This window comes from Bos javanicus, chromosome 10 (assembly GCF_032452875.1).
Source record: "Bos javanicus breed banteng chromosome 10, ARS-OSU_banteng_1.0, whole genome shotgun sequence".
Taxonomy (NCBI): domain Eukaryota; kingdom Metazoa; phylum Chordata; class Mammalia; order Artiodactyla; family Bovidae; genus Bos; species Bos javanicus.
In genome coordinates, this window is record NC_083877.1 from 59424206 (window position 1) to 59444461 (window position 20256).

General features: G+C 41.8%; 1 protein-coding gene across 9 annotated transcripts in view; it reads left to right on the forward strand.

The window, feature by feature from the left end:
* Positions 1-2129: 2129 nt before the first annotated feature.
* The window catches only part of GABPB1 (GA binding protein transcription factor subunit beta 1), a 71499-nt gene continuing 53372 nt past the window's right edge, over positions 2130-20256 (forward strand). For 4 of the 9 annotated variants that reach the window (XM_061428788.1, XM_061428793.1, XM_061428789.1 and 1 more), the window contains exon 1: positions 2130-2214. Coding sequence is in view for 5 of the 9 variants with exons in the window: in XM_061428791.1 (XP_061284775.1) it covers positions 2252-2275 (24 nt within the window). In the remaining 4 variants the exon portion in view is untranslated. The other 5 variants (XM_061428791.1, XM_061428796.1, XM_061428787.1 and 2 more) reach the window with 5 other exon arrangements.

The window sequence follows — 20256 nt, forward strand, 5'->3', positions numbered from 1 at the left end:
AGTGCCAGTTACAGTTTTTCTCAAAACAACTTAAATGAAAGAATACCTAACTACCTACTAGATATACCTGCTTAGTTGCCTCATAAGCACTTCAAATTCTACATGGTCAAAACAGAACCATCTTCCTCCCCTAATATGTATTCCTCTTCTCTTGTTTCTAATCTCCATAAAGATATCCTTCAGACTGCTCCTCCAAGACACTTGGGAGTCATTTTTGACATGACCCTCTGTCATTCCCCATTCAGTCAACCAAATCACCAAGCTCTTAGCAACATCTTTGGTCATACTTTTCACTCCTGTTTGCCACCATTCAGTTCAAGTCATTAATCTCTCACAGACTGTTCTCTCTGCCTCTGACTTTTACCTAATAGTGATCTAAAATACAAATCTGATCTTACTATGCTTCTACTTAAAATCTTTCAACATCTTCCTCTTAGCTCTCAAAAGCTCTCAGCTGTTTTGCACATGGCGCTCAAGGCTTTTATGACTAGACGTCTTCAGATACATCTCTAGGCATTTCTGAAAAGTCTTCCGCACACAGGATTTCTGCAAAATCTTCCACACACTCAACCATTTCTAGTGTTTGCCTCCTAACCTTTGCATTCATTACTTCTGTCTGGAAAGTCTCCCCAAATCCCTTACTAAAGCTAACTGCTTTTCCTGCAACATGCCATGCCTCCTTCACAGGTAAATAAGGGATTCCTCCTGTATGAAATTCTCAGCATTCAGCAGTTTACCCTCATTATACTCCTGATGATGTCTATCTACTTGTTCACATTCTGCAGCATAAAAACGACAGCAAAGATTCTATTGCAACCATTAACTGAATGTTTACTCAGATAAATCAATGTTAAAGAAAAGCATGTGAGGATCCAAAGAAGCACTGAAAATATTCAAGAAAAAACAGAATACGACTCCTATGTCATTCATTTTATTTTAGGCACAACATTTTTGTAAGTTACACAAAGACAAATCTCTACATCAATATTACAAATAGGTAGGTGGAGAAAGACTGTTTACCTGAGGCCACCCTAAATCAGTGGGCAATATGTATTTCATTTGTAAACTCTTCTAAATTAAAATCTTGGTGCTCTCTCCCATATTCCCAATTCATAGATATAAGATGCCAAAAATTGTTAAGGTTGAAGATTGCAAAAGTCACTCCCTGGCTCATCTGTTAAGAAGTTTATCTACGTTACGGGTTTCTTAGCTACCCATTGTAAGTAAATTAAACTCATAAGACTCTTACTTTGCAAATCACCATTCTCAAATAAATTGGGGGGGGGGGGGCGCGGAGCATGCAGGAGCTTATTTACCTGACCAGGGATCGAACCTCCGCGCCCTACAGCCGAAGCGTGCAAAGTGCTAACCACTGGGCCGCCAGGTAAGCGCCCTCAAATAAACTTTTGCTACTTTCTTAATAAAATGCAACAAACACCTTAACATCCCAACCCCGGAAAAACAAGACTTCTACCTCTGAGTTGACAGTAATTCAAGGGAATTCAGCGAGCAGTTATTAGGATCTACAAAGTATAAGGAACCAACACAATGTTTAAAAAGGAGGGAGCTACACGAACATGTATGTTTTCATCTCAGCGCTCATGCGGGAGAGATTAGCACACGCACTTCAGCCTCCCACTCCTAGCCCCGCAGAAACGAGCGGGCAGGCTGCCTGGCCAGCCCGCTGCTCCGCCGCGCACATGGCCGGCCGCAGCGCCCACCCCCGTGCCGCGCAGGCGCTGGGCGAGCCGGGACTTGCGGTCGCCGAAGAGGGATCATTCCGCCGGTTTCTTTGTGTGGCTGTAGCTGTAGAAATGGCCTATTTCCCTCCTCTTCGTTAAAAACAAAAATCAGACCCTTTCGCCCTTTTTCTCCCGCCGGGAAGGGATCGGAGAGTGGGTGGGAGGGGGATCTGCTAACTAGGGCAGGGGCGGAAAGGCTCAGGCTAAGAGTCGACGAGGGCCGGGTCTGGGAGGGATGCTGGGAGCTTTGACTCACTCGCACACCATGTGTCCCTCCGCGCGCAGCACGGGGGACTTTTCGGTGGGGATTTTGGGCGCCGACCAGACGCGGCATTTTCGGAAAATAGCGCCCTGTGCAGCTGAAGCGCTTTGTGTTTAGCGGGGCCGCGTCAGCCCGGCAGGGTACGAGGCGCCTCGGGTCCCCGAACCACCTCCTGCTGCTCCCCCGTCGCCGCTCCCGAAGCTTTTCCAGGTCAGTGCGGGTCTGTGTAGGGCCCTGTTACCACCGGATGTGGAAGTTGATCTCTTCGCTGGTAAAAAATAATTCCACTTCCCCCGGAACCCAGATCATCCCCGCGATTTCCTGTTTATTGCATTAAGGCGCCGGGTTTCCGGGGCTCCTGGCCCCGCTTATTCCGCGGGGGTCGGCGGGGTGGGCCTGGGTCCCCGCTCCGCCCGCGCCGCCGCCGCGCTTTGTCCGCTGGCACCCCGCTTCTGGGAGGGGCGGGCAGACATGGTGGCGGCCGCCGCCCCCTCGTCGGCCCCGGCGCACCACGGCCTCCCCGCGGCTCTCCGCCGGGCCGGTGCCGAGCGGCGGCCCTGGAGCGGGATAGGGTCGGGCCAGGGCTGCGGGAACTGCGGCCGCCGAGTAGCAGGCGGTGGGCGGGCGAGGCAGGCTGGCGCGTTACGGCCTTGGCGCTGCCGCCCCGGGAGCCTCCGCTGTCTTTGTCTGGGCCTCCGGACCGCCCAGCCGGAGCGGGGAAGGGTCGGTGGGGGCGGCCGGCCCCCGGCACGGTGTGCTGTTCGGGCCGCGGGGCCTGGAGGCGCTCGGGCCGCGGCGGGAGCAGCCGGCTTGGCCGGCTCGGACAGGGTTAACGGGAGCGCCCAGCTGGTTCCGTGCGGGTCGGCCGCGGCGATTGCCTCGGCCTCGGGGACTCGAGTTGCTAAGGGAGGAAGCCAGCTGCTCTGGATGCTGGGGACTTCTGCTCTTGGCATTTGCCCGCCGGCATCTGCGGGTGCACGGCCTCCGGGACGAAGTTGAGAATTTTGCCAGGTCATTTCTGTCTCAGCACCATCAGTGTGTTTTTAGTGTGTTTTCTTTGAAGCTCTCTTACCATGTTGAACCAGCGTGCCTAGCCTCGAGGGTGCATCGTGAAAACCGAAACCAAAGGAATGATATAGGCCTGCTTTGTGTGTGTTTTCCCACTTGAAGCCTGTTTTCAGTACACATAACTCTTGCTTTAAACCTGATTGGACTGTGGCGTGGAGACATCTGTTCAAAGGAGGGGCAGAGACCACAGTACTTCTGAAGGGGGCTTGGTAATGTGGAAGTATCTTAAGTGTTCTCTCTGTACACTTGATTTGCTGTCTCGATTCAGGCAAGTTACTTTGTGAAGTACAGTTTTCATCTAGAAAATGGTTTGGTGTAATGAGTGCAGTAACTTGCCTTCCCAGAGTTAAAGCACCATAGTTTATTATGCAGAAGTTAGAGGCCAGAAGTTCTTTTTGCAGATAGTCTTTTTTCACACAGAGACCCACCCGGCTTGCTTTAAATTTCTTCTCACTGACATGTAACCATCGACCTTGACACTTCCACTTTCACGCTCAGATTTTGAATTTAAGGAAACGAAAGATGCCTTTGTCTTTTTTAACATTTTCTCGAATTTATTTTCCCACAAAATAACAAAAGACTATTGCATGTTAACGCCAGTGATATTTTAGGCAAGAGTGACATTGTTTTGCATTTCTGATTCTTTTGAATGTTTAACAGAAGATAGCTGGATTCGTGAACCTACTTCTGCGTTCAGTTTGTTGTGGTATCACATCATGTAACTGTTGGTAAACGCCACTGTATACTCATTCCTTTTTTCAAAAGCTGAAAAATGTGTCATTTCTATCCTGCTCTCATCATTCAAATCAAATCAGGATATTATTGTAAAAGACACATTTAAAAAAATACGGATAAGAAGGTTGTTTCCTGTGCTTTTTTCTTGAGCTCTAGCTTTTTTTCAATTTGGGATTTAGATGCATAAACATCATGAATAAAGATTGCATAATCTGCATATGATTTTAGAGACTCAGAATATTTGAAAAAAATTTAAATGATTAAACTTAATTTTTAATTCCACAACTTATTTTTAATGATGTACACAAGTAAAACACGAATCCCATGTTAAATTTGCTTGTGAAAACTTGTGTGTAAATGTAATTTCTGAAGTTGAACACTTCAAAGTACTATCGGAATGCCAGATTAAAAAGGAGTCCCGCAGTGAAACCTTTGGTGAAACTGCTTTTGCATTGTAACGCATATACAGATGTAGAGCTAACTTGTAACTTAAGAGTTCATGAGTTATCTATTTCTGAATCAGTCTGGGTGTTCTAGGTTGGAGGACGGTTGTAAATGTGTGAACACTTAAAGCCATACCTGCTTTGGTTTAATGGTTCTGAAATGAAGCTTCTGGTTGTTTTGTGAACTTTAGTCTGATTCTGTCAGTCTGTAGTTCTCTCCTGTTCCATCAACAGGAAGCATCTGGTCTGTCTTCATGTAATTGCTAGAAAATGTCAGGTATATTTTTGATGTTTGCTATTCACATGAAAATAAATATCAGATTGGATTTTGAGTTGTACTTCCCACCCTCAGTTCTAGATATACTTATGATGAGCTCATGGTCTATAGAATGGACTTTTTTTTGGCCCTTGAGTACCTTAAGTTAGCAATAGCAGGTAAAACAAGTTGTGAGGGGTTCAGGAGTCACTGCGAGAAAGTTTTGACTCATGAATTAATGATGAGGGTGCCGTAGCCCTTTGCAAGCAGGTTGAGCGTGGATAGGCTCCATCTCTTCTCTCTGCAAATACTAATAAGCAAACTGAAACAAAACCTTTAAGTTCAGGGCAACTTAGTTTTCCAGTGAGTCATTTCTTTGGTCCCTGAGCTTTCCAACTAGTAATCAGGTTTCTGTAGCACTAATGTGTCTACCTCAGGACAACTATAATTAGTATATTTAACTTTTTCTGAAGATGTTTGTTCGATCAGGCTCTCTGGTCAGTTTATTAGTGTTAGTATTAGGGCCTGTGTGTTACTTCACAATGTTGACAACAGAGTTCTGCACAGAGAAGATACTTTGGTGCAGCCACCTCTCCCGTTCAGACATTGGTGGGCTAATGCAGTTTTTATTTTTTGGGCTAAGTATGTCCATAGTGTTAGAGGCTTGACCATTAAGTGATTTCCCCACTGAAAATAAATCCACCTGTAGGGCCATTGGTCCACTTAGAAATAGAAACCTAAAATTCTTAGCCCTGGCTCTCTTAACCTTTTAATGGGAATGAGTATAAAGGTTGGCTGTTAGGGCCCAAGATGGTAATGCACAAATAGTGTGGAAAAGACTCGATCATTTTAACTGATTGTACATTTAATATGAATGAACACTTAAAAAATTTTAAAAAGTAAATGCCATTTTGAAGAGCAAGGTGTCAGCCCCACTTTACTTTGTACTGGTTGTGTTGTACCTGGGGTATTATTTCAAATAGCATACTATCCTATTTTAAGTGGGATCTTGGATCAGTTCTGAAACTTTGTATCAGAATCAGCTGGAGAGCTCATTAAAAAGACCTATGGAGGCTCAAGCTTAAGTAGGATAGGAACTGACCCACTCTGTTTTTCTCACATTCCTTAGATGATAAACAACTAAGTTTAAAAACCACCCAACTATAGAGCATGGCTAGAGAATTTTGATTGTGGAGGGAAATGGAAGGGAGGAAAAGTTGAAAAACTGTGATCTTTGGCCCAAAAAAGAGAAGCTCATCTCTCCTGTCAGAACAATCAGGTTTGATTTGACCAGAAAGAACTAGGAGTAAGGGGTAGAAATTAGAAGAAGGCAGATTTTAACATTCCTGGAAGAAAAATTCCTCAACAACAGTATAATGGGTTGTTTCTGGTGGTAGGCTGTCCCCTTCCACTGATGGGCGTTCAAGTTAGGAATTCAAGAGAAGGGGAAATGGTGAGCCGAATCAGGATTTCGGCCAGGTTTCCTTAAGTTCCTTACGGACTGAGAGTTTACAAATATGTGTAGGTTTGCAGATACAAAAGTGGAAGAGCAAAAGCTAATTGAAACAAGTTAGCTTAACTGGATCATAGTTTTCATTTTCTTGGATAAGGAAAAATGAGTATTAAATGAGAGAACTATTTAATGAGGGTTTTTTTAAACTCAGCTGTAGTTTGGTATATTCAAAGCCTGAAAAATGGGCATACCTTCTGATGTGAAAATTTTAAGTGAATTTGTCTTGGTGTTTATTTTGGTGTAATAGAAATATACCAACAAATCGGTAGCTGTTTACAACCAGTTGCAGCATCATTGATAATAAAAGCTGCATATTAACACATTTGATTCCTTCCCCACATTAATCATATATAGTAAGTAATGCTGTTCCCATTTTTCATAAGAGAAAATTGAGATATAGAGAAATTACTAGGTAGCTCACCCAAGTTAGCAGAATTAGTAACTGGTAGAGCACAGACTTGGTTACAAGCAGTTCTATGCTGTAAAATTGTAAACAATTTAGATGTTTCACAGAATTAGGATACATTCCTACCATGGGGGTCCTGCCTAGCCGTTTTTTTAATGCTTTGTTGTTTAGTCGCTAAGTTGTGTCCAACTCATTTGCGACCCCATGAACTGTAGCCCGCCAGCCGCCTCTATCCGTGAGATTTCTCAGGCAAGAATACTGGAGTGGGTTGCCATTTCCTTCTCCAGAGGATCTTCCTGACCCAGGGGTCAAACTTGCTTCTGCAATGGAAGGCAGAGTCTTTACTGCTGAGCCATAAAAATGTAAAAACATGAAATTATGTTTTGGTGTATGTTAAGTAAAAAAAAGTAAATTTAAAAATATGATTTTATTTTTATTAAATAACAGGTATATTGACATCTGGAAGGAAATTGCCAAATTGTTACGTGATTATTTCTGTATGTAATTTTATAGAAGACTGTTTTCTTTTTACTTACACAAATTTTCTAACTTTTACAGTGAATTTGTATGATTATGTATCTCTTGGGATTAAAAGGATTAAGGTTATGTTTCAATAAACATTAAAGATACTAGCATAAGCTGAGTTTGAATTTTACACTGTGCAATTTATGCAAGTTGACTAAGGAACTGCACATAAATGAGCATTTGAAAGTGCGTGAAGTGTTTTGTATTTGTTTGATTCCTTACCACTCTAATATATTAATTGAATAGGAAGAAACACCACTGATTCTTGCCACCCTACCTAATCAGTTCTGTATTTTATGTTTTTTTTTTCACCTTATGTGTAATATTTTAAATGTTGTGTTCATCCCAGTTTAGTCACTCCCTAGTTCTGTGACTGTAGGCAACTTGCCTAATCTGCTTTACTTTCCTTCTTTGTGCAATTCAAATAATTGCAATACTTAACTCATGGTGCTTGGAAGGATTAAGTGAGTTCAGTTCAGTTCAGTCACTTAGTCGTGTCCGAGTCTTTGCGACCCCATGAACTGCAGCATACCAGGCCTCCCTGTCCATTACTAACTCCTGGAGTCCACCCAAACCCATGTCCATCGGGTCGGTGATGCCATCCAACCATCTCAACCTCTGTCGTCCCCTTCTCCTCTTGCCCTCAATCTTTCCCAGCATCAGGGTCTTTTCAAATGAGTCAGCTCTTTGCATCAGGTGACCAAAGTATTGGAGTTTCAGCTTCAAAATCAGTCCTACCAATGAACACGCAGGGCTGATCTCCTTTTGGATGGACTGGTTGGATCTCCTTGCAGTCCAAGGGACTCTCAAGAGTCTTCTCCAACACCACAGTTCAAAAGCATCAATTCTTCGGCTCTCAGCTCTATAGTCCAACTCTCACATCCATACGTGACCACTGGAAAAACCGTAGCCTCGACTAGACGGACCTTTGTTGACACAGTAATGTCTCTGCTTTTTAATATGCTGTCTAGATTGGTAATAACTTTGCTTCCAAGGAGCATATAAATTGATGAGAAGTGTCTGAGACATACTTAATCGCTCAGTGCTGTGCTTAGTCTGTCAGTCCTGTACGACTTTGCAACCCCACGAACTGTAGCCCACCAGACTTCTCTGTCCATGGGATTCTCCAGGCAAGGATACTGGAGTGGATTGCCATGCCCTCCTCCAGATGATCTTCCCAACTCAAGTCTCCCGCACTGCATGTGGATTCTTTACCATCTGAGCCACCCAGGAAGAATTTTTTGTATATAGCTAAGGTGAAGGCAGTGGCACCCGACTCCAGTACTCTCGCCTGGAAAATCCCATGGACAGAGGAGCCTGGTAGGCTGCAGTCCATGGGGTCTCGAAGAGTCGGACACGACTGAACGACTTCACTTTCACTTTTCACTTTCGTGCATTGGAGAAGGAAATGGCAACCCACTCCAGTGTTCTTGCCTGGAGAATCCCAGGGACAGGGGAGCCTGCTGGGCTGCCGTCTGTGGGGTCGCACAGAGTCGGACACGACTGAAGCGACTTAGCAGTAGCAGCAGCAAGGTAGTGTTAATGTAACCTTTCAACAGTTAGTGCAGTAGCCGGCTGCTGCAAAATGTATGAACCTTTACACCAAGTGGGGTAAATAAAGACTATAAATAACTTCATGTCAGTTTAGGTAAGGTATTACTGCCAAATAAGTTATTTTGGGTTTCACAGCTTTTTTTTGGCTTTTGGGATTGCAGTTAAGGAAACTGTGGAATTTACTTAATTTTGAGTCCTATTTTATTTTACTATTACAACATTTTTAATATTAAAGCATGTATAGGAGGTCCAAGATCAAGGTGCCACATCACGGGGCTCTGGTTAGGGCCCTCTTTCAGATTGCAGACTTCTCTGTTGTATCCTTTTATGGTGGAAGGTGCAAAGGGACCCTTCTCAGGTCTCTTTTTATGAGGACATTTATCTCATTCATGATCTGACTGCACCTTCCAAAGACTCCTTCCTAATACCATCACTTTGGGCGTTAGGAGTTCAACATAAAATTCAGGGTTGGGGAGACACACAAATTTTTAAACGTAGCAAACAGTATACTGTTTAAGTGAATGATCTAAAAAAATTTCTTACATCCTAAGTGGCTTGTGTGAACTTTTGATCTTTGCAGTTATTCCACCTGTGCTCCTTTATCTGTGCTGTTCATGGGGACCCTCAGTTTGTCTCCCTTAGTTTATTCCTGTTGCATTATATATAGCCTCAACTGGACATCAATCACTCCTTTCGTATTTTACTGGACTCCTGTTGTCAAATCTTCCTACCTGTCTAGTTCCTGTTTTTCCTCAGAGATCGCAGTGTATTTGTTGGGGAAGGTAGGTAATTATGAAAATTTCTTGGCCACTGTAAATTTATGCTGTACAAATCCAGTGGACCCTTGCTACTTAGCAGTCATTTTATTAATCTGATATTTTGCTGTTGTTTTGTATCTTTTTTCTCTCTCTCAAGAGATGTCACTGACTTATATTTAATTGAAAAAGAGTATAGAATGCAAGCTTGCATGTTGTCACCGTGACAGATCTATCCAGTCACCTTATTTTGTAAACAGAATAGAAGAGGAATCTTGCTTTTCTAGGAATCTTGCTGCCATACTTAACTTTCCTTTGATCACTTTGATCATTAACTGCAGGGATTTCTCCTTACCTTCAAATATTGCAGTGTATACAGACTTCTATGTTTTAGGAGGAAAAGAAATGACTTTAACTATTAACTACTGTTCTTTTTAGCTATCTTCCTCATTTCTTTATTTCAAAAATTTTAAGACAGTTAAAATATTGCTGCCCTCAGCTCTTTCGCTACTTCTTCCCTACATTATTGCAATTTTGTAATGACATTACATGTGAATGTGACATATTCAGACTTGCTTCAAGGGACATCCTTCCCAATGGTATTGGTTTCATCCTGGTTTTATTCAGTCAGTGTGTTGCTATTGACTTCCACTTAGGCTTCTTAACCTTTCCTGTCCTTGCCTTTCATGTTAGTGTGCCGTCTTGATTTTCCTTTTCTAGTTGTTTCATTCGTGAATTTCTTTTGTTGTTTCACGATCCTCTTAGCGCTGTCACTCCTCTCAGTCCTTGGCTCTGTGCTCACCTCTTTTTGTCTCTTCTTCATGGATGTTCTATATGTTGATGACCCGTAAGGGTACTCCCCAGGCTGGTATCTCCAGTTGGTTTACCAAGTATTTCCTTTGAGAGGCTCAAGGAATTTCATTCTGTTTTTGGTTTATTATTACCCAACTTCCACCTACTTTATTTTTCTTTGTTTTATCATCATCATGCTTAAATCTTGAAGTCATCTGTGATATGTTTCTCCTTTATTTCTTATATCCATCAGTCAGCATTATTCTTTAGGTTAGTTTTTCCTGGATCTCTATTTTTGGGATTCTGCATTGCCTATTATTTGCCCTTTCTAACTTTATTTAATTATTTTAAAATATTTACTTAGTTATTTGGCTGCACTGAGTCTTAGTTGTGGCATGTGGAATCTAGTGCCCTAATCGGCGATTGAGCCCAGGCCCCCTGCATTGGGAGCTTGCAGTCAGCCCCTGGACCACCAGGGAAGTCCTGCCCTTTCTAACTTTCTTCCAATCCATCTTGCATATGGCTGCCAGAATAATTTTCCTAAAAGTTTTTTGAGCCCATTGCTGCTAAACCTAAGCAGCCTGAAGAGAGAACATGTACTGTTGACCTTTGCACTCTCCACTGTGCCAAGCAAAGTGAATTGAACTTGTGCTGAATAAATGTTTGAATGGATCATCGTTTGCTCAAAACATAGAACGACTCTCAATTGTCTACAGGATAAAGTCCAAACTCTGCTTTCTGGCTTTCAAGTCTTTCTGTTTTACACTCTGCTTCTTTAGCCTTATTCTTGACTTCTTAACATCACCAAGATAGTATTTGCTCTGTAGGATGCCATGCTTAGGCTTGACTCCATGTGTTCTTCCTTTTCCTTTTCCTGGCTGGTCAAAGCCTCTTCAGCCTAACAGTACTCTGTGCCAGGCAAGATTCCAATCTCTGGTGTTTCAGTAATGAACAAAACAGAAGACAAAATCTGTTTTCTTGGAGCTGACATTCAGTGTTGGGGGAGAGAGGGTGCAGTAAACAAATGTCAGGTGGTAATGAATGTAATGAAGAGTAAAACTGGATAAATGGATGAATACAGACACGAGAATACAATGTTAAAGAGAACGGGGAGTAAAGGATTAGTTTTAAAATGACTTGAAAAAAAAGAAGAAAACTAAAAAAATAAATGACTTGAAGGCAGGTTGGTACCTATCATAATTAAAATTGCATTTATCCCTGTCCCAGCAGCCCAACTTCAGGGAATTTATCTTACAGTTCTATGAAATGAAATGATGCATTTACAAAGTTATTAATTGCAGTGTAGTTTATAATAGCAATAAAGTCCACCTACAGTAAGCTGAGATGTATCCATACAACAGCATACTAAGCAGCTTTATAGAAAATGAGGAAGCCCTCTATGAACTAATAGGAAAGGATCTTCAGGATGCGTTAAGAAAAGCAAGTGCAGAAAGTATATAGTAATGCAGTCATTTGGTAACTATAGAAATATTGGAAGGATATCCATGAAACTAGCAAAGGTGAATAATTGTGGCTGGGGAGAAGACGGGAGTAGCATAAGTGCTTCTGTTGAGACTTCAGTGTATACATTTCTATGCTTTGAATTTTTGAACTATTGAAAACAGAAGAGCAAAGGAGAAGTAAAGTAGCCCCTATAAGACTTGATGATCTGCTGTATGTAGAGACAAGAGGAAGAGAGAGGAGTTGAGGATAGCTCACAGACTCTCTAATTTGGGAGGAAAAGAGGGTGATAGTGTTATCAGCAATACAAGAGGAAGACTAGGTTTTGGCTGGCATGAGAAGTTCTGGTCATGCCAGTTGATGAATGCTTTTACTCTTTTGTAGTTTTGTGTGTATGTGTGTGGCTGCTTAGTCACTCAGTTGTGTTCCACTCTCTGCGACCCCATGGACCATAGCCCACCAGACTCCTCTGTTCATGGTATTATTCCAGCAGGAACACTGGAGTGTGTTGCCATTTTCTCCTTCAGGATATCTTCCCGACCCACCGATCGAACCCACACCTCCTGAGGCTCCTGCATTGGCAGGTGAATTCTGCACCACTGAGCCACCTGGGAAACCCTGTGTGTGATGTGTGTGTATAATTTATGTTCTTTAGATAATAGAACTCGAGGTTGTCTTAAACATGAATAGTAAATAGTCATCAATAAACATTTTTTATCTTTCGATTACAGACATTTATATTCCGTTTTTCTTTGAAAACAGCTTTGTGGTGATGTCATAATTTTACAGTCAAATAGGGACATTGGTACACACAGATAGAATGTAGATAGAGCAATAGAGAATGTATATCTGATAGCTTATACGGGAAATAGGAAATTTATTAGCATAGTTCCAATTTAATTATATCTTTTGATGCCTGAAATTAAAAGCAATAAAAAGGGCTTTTTAATAAGAAAGTGACCTTTCAGTTCAGTTCAGTCCCTCAGTCGTGTCCAACTTTTTGTGACTCCATGGACCACAGCACGCCAGGCCTCCCTGTCCATCACCAACTCCCAGAGTTCACTCAGACTCACGTCTGTTGATGGTGCCATCCAACCATCTCATCCTCTGTCATCCCCTTTTCCTCCTGCCTTCAATCTTTCCCAGCATCAGGGTCTTTTCCAATGAGTCAACTCTTCGCATCAGGTGGCCAAAGTATTGGAGTTTCAGCTTCAGCATCAGTCATTCCAATGAATATTCAGGACTGATGTTCTTTAGGGTAGACTGGTTGGATTTCCTTGCAGTCCAAGGGACTCTCAAGAGTCTTCTCCAACACCACAGTTCAAAAGCATCAATTCTCAGCACTCAGCTTTCTTTATAGTCCAGCTCTCACATCCATAGATGACTACTGGAAAAACCATAGCTTGGACTAGATGGACCTTTATTGACAAGGTAATGTCTCTGCTTTTTAATATGCTGTCTAGGTTGGTCATAACTTTATTTCCAAGGAATAAGTGTCTTTTAATTTCATGGCTGCAATCACCATCTGCAGTGATTTTGGAGCCCCCCAAGATAAAGTCAGCCACTGTTTCCCCACCTATTTGCCATGTAGTGATGGGACTGGATGCCATGATCTTAGTTTTCTGAATGTTGAGTTTTAAGCCAAGTTTTTCACTCTCCTCTTTCACTTTCATTCTGCCATAAGGGTGGTGTCATCTGTATATCTGAGGTTATTTATACTTCTTTCAGCGATCTTGATTCCAGCTTCTGCTTCATCCAGCCTAGTATTTCTCATGATGTACTCTGCATAGAAGTTAAATAAGTGTCTCATGATGCACTCTGCATGTAAGTTAAATAAGAAGTGGAAATATCAGACCACCTGACCTGCCTTTTGAGAAATCTGTATGCAGGTCAGGAAGCAACAGTTAGAACTGGACATGGAACAACAGACTGGTTCCAAATAGGAAAAGGAGTACATGAAGGCTGTATATTGTCACCCTGCTTATTTAACTTCTATGCAGAGTACATCATGAGAAATGCTGGGCTGGATAAAGCACAAGCTGGAATCAAGAAGTGATCTTTAGGGTAGTTGAAATTGTATTGTAATATTTAAAACAATATTAAAACTGAGGGAAGTTTGTAATAGAGCATACATTTTTTTTTTTTTTTAAATATGGTGCATTGAGGAGTAACTGTATAAGATAAGAGGTTTTAACCTAATGGAGGAAAGGAGTCATGAAATGCATGGGTGCTGCTTAGAACAAACTCTTGCTGTATAATTTTGGATTTAAACTTTCTTGGATGACTTATAGTTCAGAATCTGATTTTGGAGGCCCTGATTTATCCATATGAGTTTTACTTGATTTCTATTTGGCTACTGTCAAAAAAATAAAAGGGGAGCATAGTTAAATCACATAACATGCCAGGACTTGCAAATGTATTAGTAGTTCTTTTCTGGGTTTATGTTAACGAGGATTTGGGTGTGGAATGGCAATAAAAAAGAGCTGTTAAGTAATTCTTGCTTGAGATTTAAAATTTTGACCATTTTATATCTGACAAGAGGATGTTATACTGGCAGTAGTTTTCTTTTAAAAATATAACGTTACATAGGATCATGTAACAGTTGGAGTTTTTTTTTTTTTTTTAACTGCATGTGACATGTGGGGTCTGGCATGCAAGATCTTAATTCCCCAACCAGGGATTGAATCCTTAGCCCCTGCAGTAAGCATAGAGTCTTAACCACTAGACTTCCAGGGGAGTCCCCAGAGATGGTCTTATTTGAGTGAGGGTGAAACTGTTTGGTAGCCTCCAACCTGTATTACTTACCCCTTCACTCCCTGTTTTCCTCAGTACTGCAGACCTTTGGAGCTTTGGGAAACCCAATTTGAGAAATGCTGAATTGGGCTTGGCTAAAGTTTTGGCTTGGATTAACTCTTACCTCTTATATATCTTTGTGTCCAGTTGAGTGGACAGTGGTAGAAAGGATGGTGAAAGCATAGTGTATAGAAATTAACTTTAAGAAGCATTTAATTAGTGGTTCTCAATCGGAGTGATTTTGCAAAAGCTAGAGAAATTTTTTTGATGTTGTGAAACAGGGTTGGGGGTTGCTACTGGTATCTTAGGGTGGAGAGTAGGGTTGCTACTAAATATGGAGACACTCTTGCCTAGTTAAATAGCCACTTTGTATGTTGCACTATTCTAAACTAGTTACGCATTCAAATGACACTAAAAGAAAGTCTTGTCTCTACCCATAAGAAACTTAAAATCTAGCTAAAGCATCTCAAACTTAACAGTCTGTGGCCAACCTCCTTAACATCTGACCCACCCTTTCCCACTTTGACACCTTTATTTCAGTAAATAATCCTATTTTTCACCAAGTTGTTCAGGCTAACAGCTTAGTTGTTATCTTTGACTCCTCTTTTTTTCTTGTACATTGAGGTCTGATAGATCAGGAAGTGGAGAAGGAAATGGCAACCCACTCCAGTATACTTGCCTGGAGAATTCCATGGACAGAGGAGCCTGGTGGGCCATGGTCCGTGGTGTTCCAAAGAGTCAGACACGACTGAACGACTAATGCAACATCAGGAAGACATGTAAACTTTACTTTGAAATATATCTTGGCATCTGGGTAATGGTGGGGTAGATTATTTAAACCAGCCCTCTTTTTAGGAACAACTGAAAATGCTGGGTACGACATGTAAAGCACTACCTTAAGAGCTTTGAAAACTGGGGAGATGGTGGAATCTGGTGAGTCAGATTCCAGAAGAAAGCCTAAACCAAGGGAGGTTAGAGGAATACCTGGAGAACTGAAGGCACTTTTCCCCTGAGTGTGTTTGCTGATATCAAGAAATTTAGGGTTTCCATTCAACGGCCTTGTGGGATGAGATGGACAGAAATCAAGACTCAGAGCTTACCTATATAAGAGTCATGTAAGAGATCTGTCCTTGTTAGGCTTGAACCTGTATGTCTACTCCTGAGAGGGAAGGATGAACCAGAGCACATCCTTGACCCCCTTTCATCCATTGCCTACTTCCCAGTCAAATATCAAAGGACTTCAGGCAAATTGTCTCAGTACTGAGTAGAACAGGAGAGAAAAAAAACACTCTACAAAATTGTAGCCCCAGCCTAGTGAGTTAAGGGCACCTTAATTTATAACTTTATTTGGATTGGTCCCTGACTGGTATTATCCCTTTGGTGTTTTGCAGAAGCAAATAGAAGTGTTCCTTTGAGTAATGTTCCTTCATGTTCGGTTCAGTTCAGTTGCTCAGTCGTGTCTGATTCTTTGCGACCCCATGAATCGCAGCACGCCAGGCCTCCCTGGCCATCACCAACTCCTGGAGTTGACTCAAACTCATGTCCATCGAGCCGGTGATGCCATCCAGCCATCTCATCCTCTGTCATCCCCTTCTCCTCCTGCCCCCAATTCCTCCCAGCATCAGAGTCTTATCCAATGAATGAACTCTTGGCATCAGGTGGCCAAAGTATTGGAGTTTCAGCTTTAGCATCAGTTTCCAATGAACACCCAGGACTGATCTTTAGAATGGACTGGTTGGATCTCCTTGCAGTCCAAGGGACTCTCAGGAGTCTTCTCCAACACCACAGTTCAAAGCATCAATTCTTCGGCACTCAGCTTTCTTCACAGTCCGACTCTCACATCCATACATGACCACTGGAAAACCATAGACTTGACTAGATGGACCTTTGTTGGCAAAGTAATGTCTCTCTCTGCTTTTGAATATGCCGTCTAGGTTGGTCATAACTTTCCTTCCAAGGAGTAAGCGTCTTTTAATTTCATGGCTGCAATCACCATCTGCAGTGATTCTGGATCCCAAAAAATAAAGTCTGACACTGTTTCCACTGTTTCCCCATCTATTTCCCATGAAGTGATGGGACCAGATGCCATGATCTTACTTTTCTGAATGTTGAGTTTTAAGCCAACTTTTTCACTCTCCTCTTTCACTTTCATCAAGAGGCTTTTTAGTTCTTCACTTTCTGCCATAAGGGTGGTATCATCTGCATATCTGAGGTTATTTATATTTCTCCCGGCAATCTTGATTCCAGCTTGTGCTTCTTCCAGCCCAGCGTTTCTCATGATGTACTCTGCATAGAAGTTAAATAAGCAGGGTGACAATATACAGCCTTGACGTACTCCTTTTCCTATTTGGAACCAGTCTGTTGTTCCATGTCCAGTTCTAACTGTTGCTTCCTGACCTGCATACAGGTTTCTCAAGAGGCAGGTCAGGTGGTCTGGTATTCTTATCTCTTTCAGAATTACCCACAGTTCACTGTGATCCACAGAGTCAAAGGCTTTGGCATAGTCAATAAAGCAAAAATAGATGTTTTTCTGGAACTCTCTTGCTTTTTTGATGATCCAGCGGATGTTGGCAATTTGATCTCTGGTTCCTCTGCCTTTTCTAAAACCATCTTGAACATCAGGAAGTTCACGGTTCACGTATTGGTGAAGCAATCCTTCATGTTACGGCTCCCCAAAATAATTTTTGAAGGACACTGACATGCATGTATTCAAAGATAACCAACCGTACACGCAGACAAACATGAGCAAGAACCAGTGGAAAGGAGAGACAGCAGAAAAAGATCATCATAGGCATCATATATTAGAATTAGAAGATACAGGTTAAACAACCATAATTACTGTGTTCACAGAAATAACACATCTGAAGAGAGGAAGCAGAAAAAAATGGCATTGTAGATTTGAAAATAACAATTACAACTACTGGAAATAAATAGAGTAAATGAATTAAAAACTTAATGGTGCAGTTTGCAGCACGTTAGACCCATCAGGAAAATTTTTGAACTAGAATATAGATCAGACAGCATTATCCAAGATGTAGCTTCAAGGTAGAAAAGAGAACGATGGAAAATATAGATGACAGTGTAAGAGATGTGGAGGATAGCATGAGAAAGTCTTAACTGGAATTCCAGAAGAAGAGAAAGAAAGAAAAATAGGTCATTTAGAGAGGTGATTACTGATGTTTTCCAGAAACAATGAAAGGTACCAAACTAGGATTCAAGAATCCCAGTGAATCCACATTAGAGTGAAAATAAATTCACACCTTGGTTCAGTTCAGTTCAGTTCAGTTGCTCAGTCATGTCCGACTCTTTGCGACCCCATGGACTGCAACATGCCAGGCTTTCCTGTCCATCACCAATGCCCGGAGCTTACTCAAACTCATGTCCATTGAGTCAGTAATGCCATCTGACCATCTCATCCTCTGTTGGCCCCTTCCCCTCCCGCCTTCAAACTTTCCCAGCATCAGGGTCCTTTCTAGTGAGTTTTTCGCATCAGGTGGCCAAAGTATTGGAGTTTCAGCTTCAGCATCAGTCCTTCCAATGAATATTCAGGACTGATGTTCTTTAGGGTACACTGGTTGGATTTCCTTGCAGTCCAAGGGACTCTCAAGAGTCTTTTCCAGCACCACAGTTCAAAAGCGTGAATTCTTCGTCATTCAGCTTTCTTTATAATCCAACTCTCACATCCATAGATGACTACTGGAAAAAGCATGGCTTTGACTAGACAGACCTTTGTTGACAAAGTAATGTCTCTGCATTTTAATATGCTGTCTGGGTTGATCATAGCTTTCCTTCCAAGGAGCAAGCGTCTTAATTTCATGGCTGCAGTCACCATCTGCAGTGATTTTTGGAGCCCCCCAAAATAAAGTTTCTCACTGTTTCCATTGTTTCCCCATTTATTTGCCATGAAGTGGTGGGACCAGATGCCATGATCTTACTTTTCTGAAATTTGAGCTTTAAGCCAACTTTTTCACTCTCCTCTTTCACTTTCATCAAGAGGCTCTCTAGTTCTTCTTCGCCTTCTGCCTTAAGGGTGGTGTCATCTGTGTATCTGAGGTTATTGATATTTTTCCCATCAATCTTGATTCCAGCTTCTGCTTCATCCAGCCCAGCATTTCTCATGATGTACTCTGCCTAGAAGTTAAACAAACAGGGTGACAGTATACAGGATTGACATACTCTTTTTCCTATTTAGAATCAGTCTGTTGTTCCATGTCCTGTTCTAACTTGCTTCTTGACCTGCATACAGGTTTCTCAAGAGGCAGGTCAGGTTGTCTCGTATTCCCATCTCTTGAAGGATTTTCCACAGTTTGTTGTGATCCACACAGTTAAAGGCTTTGGCATAGTCAATAAAGCAGAAGTAGATGATTTTCTGGAACTCTCTTGCTTTTTCTATGATCCAAAGGATATTGACAATTTGATCTCTGATTCCTCTAACTTTTCTAAATCCACCTTGAACATCACTGGAAGTTGAAGGTGGCTTGGAGAATTTTGGAGAATTTTGAACATTACTTTGCTAGCATGTGAGATGAGTACAATTCTGTAGTATTTGAACATTCTTTGGCATTGTCTTTCTTTGGAATTGGAATGAAAACTGACCTTTTCCAGTCCTGTGGCCACTGCTGAGTTTTCCAATTTGCTGGCATATTGAGTGCAGCACTTTCACAGCGTCATCCTTTAGGATTTGAAATAGCTCAACTGGAATTCCATCACCTCCACTAGCTTTGTGTGTAGTGATACTTCCTAAGGCCCACTTGACTTTGTATTCCAGGATGTCTGGCTCTAGGTGAGTGATCACACCATCGTGGTTATCTGGGTCATGAAGATCATTTTTGTACAGTTCTTCTGTGTATTCTTGCCACCTCCTCTTAATATGTTCTTTTAGGTCCATACCATTTCAGTCCTTTATTGTGTGCATCTTTGCATGAAATGTTCCCTTGGTATCTCTAATTTTCTTGAAGACATCTCTAGTTTTTCCCATTCTGTTGTTTTCCTCTATTTCTTTGCACTGATCACTGAGGAAGGCTTTCTTACGTCTCCTTGCTATTCTTTGGAACTCTGCATTCAGATGGGTATATCTTTCCTTATCTCCTTTGCCTTTAGCTTATCTTCTTTTCTCAGCTGTTTGTAAGACCTCCTCAGACAACCATTTTGCCTTTTTGCATTTGTTTTTCTTGGGGAAGCCCTTGATCACTGCCTCCTGTACAGTGTCCAGAACCTCCATCCATAGTTCTTCAGACACTCTATTAAATCTAATCCCTTGAATCTATTTGTCACTTCCACTGTATAATCGTAAGGGATTTGATTTAGTTCATACCTGAATGGTCGGTTGGTTTTCCCTACTTTTCTTCCAATTTCAGTATGAATTTGCCAATAAGGAGTTAATGATCTGAGCCACAGTCAGCTCCTGGTCTTGTTTTTGCTGACTGTATAGATCTTCTCCACTTTTGGCTGCAAAGAATATCATCAGTCTGATTTCGGTACTGACCATCTGGTGATGTCCATGTGTAGAATCTTCTCTTGTGTTGTAGGAAGAGGGTGTTTGCTATGACCAGTGTGTTCTTTTGGCAAAACTGTTTGCCTTTGCCCTGCTTCATTCTGTATTCCATGGCCCAATTTGCCTGTTAATCCAGGTATCTCTTGACTTCCTACTTTTGCATTCCAGTCCCCTACAGTGAAAAGGACATCTTTTTTGAGTGTTAGTTCTAGAAGGTCTTGTAAGTCTTCATAGTACCATTCAACTTTAGCTTCTTGAGCATTACTGGTTGGGGCATAGACCTGGATTACTGTGATGTTGAATGGTTTTCCTTGGAAACGAACAGAAATCATTCTGTTGTTTTTGAGATTGCATCCAAGTACTGCATTTCGGACTCTCTTGTTGACTGTGGCTACTCCATTTCTTCTACGGGATTCTTGCCCACAGTAGTAGATATAATGGTCATCTGAGTTAAATT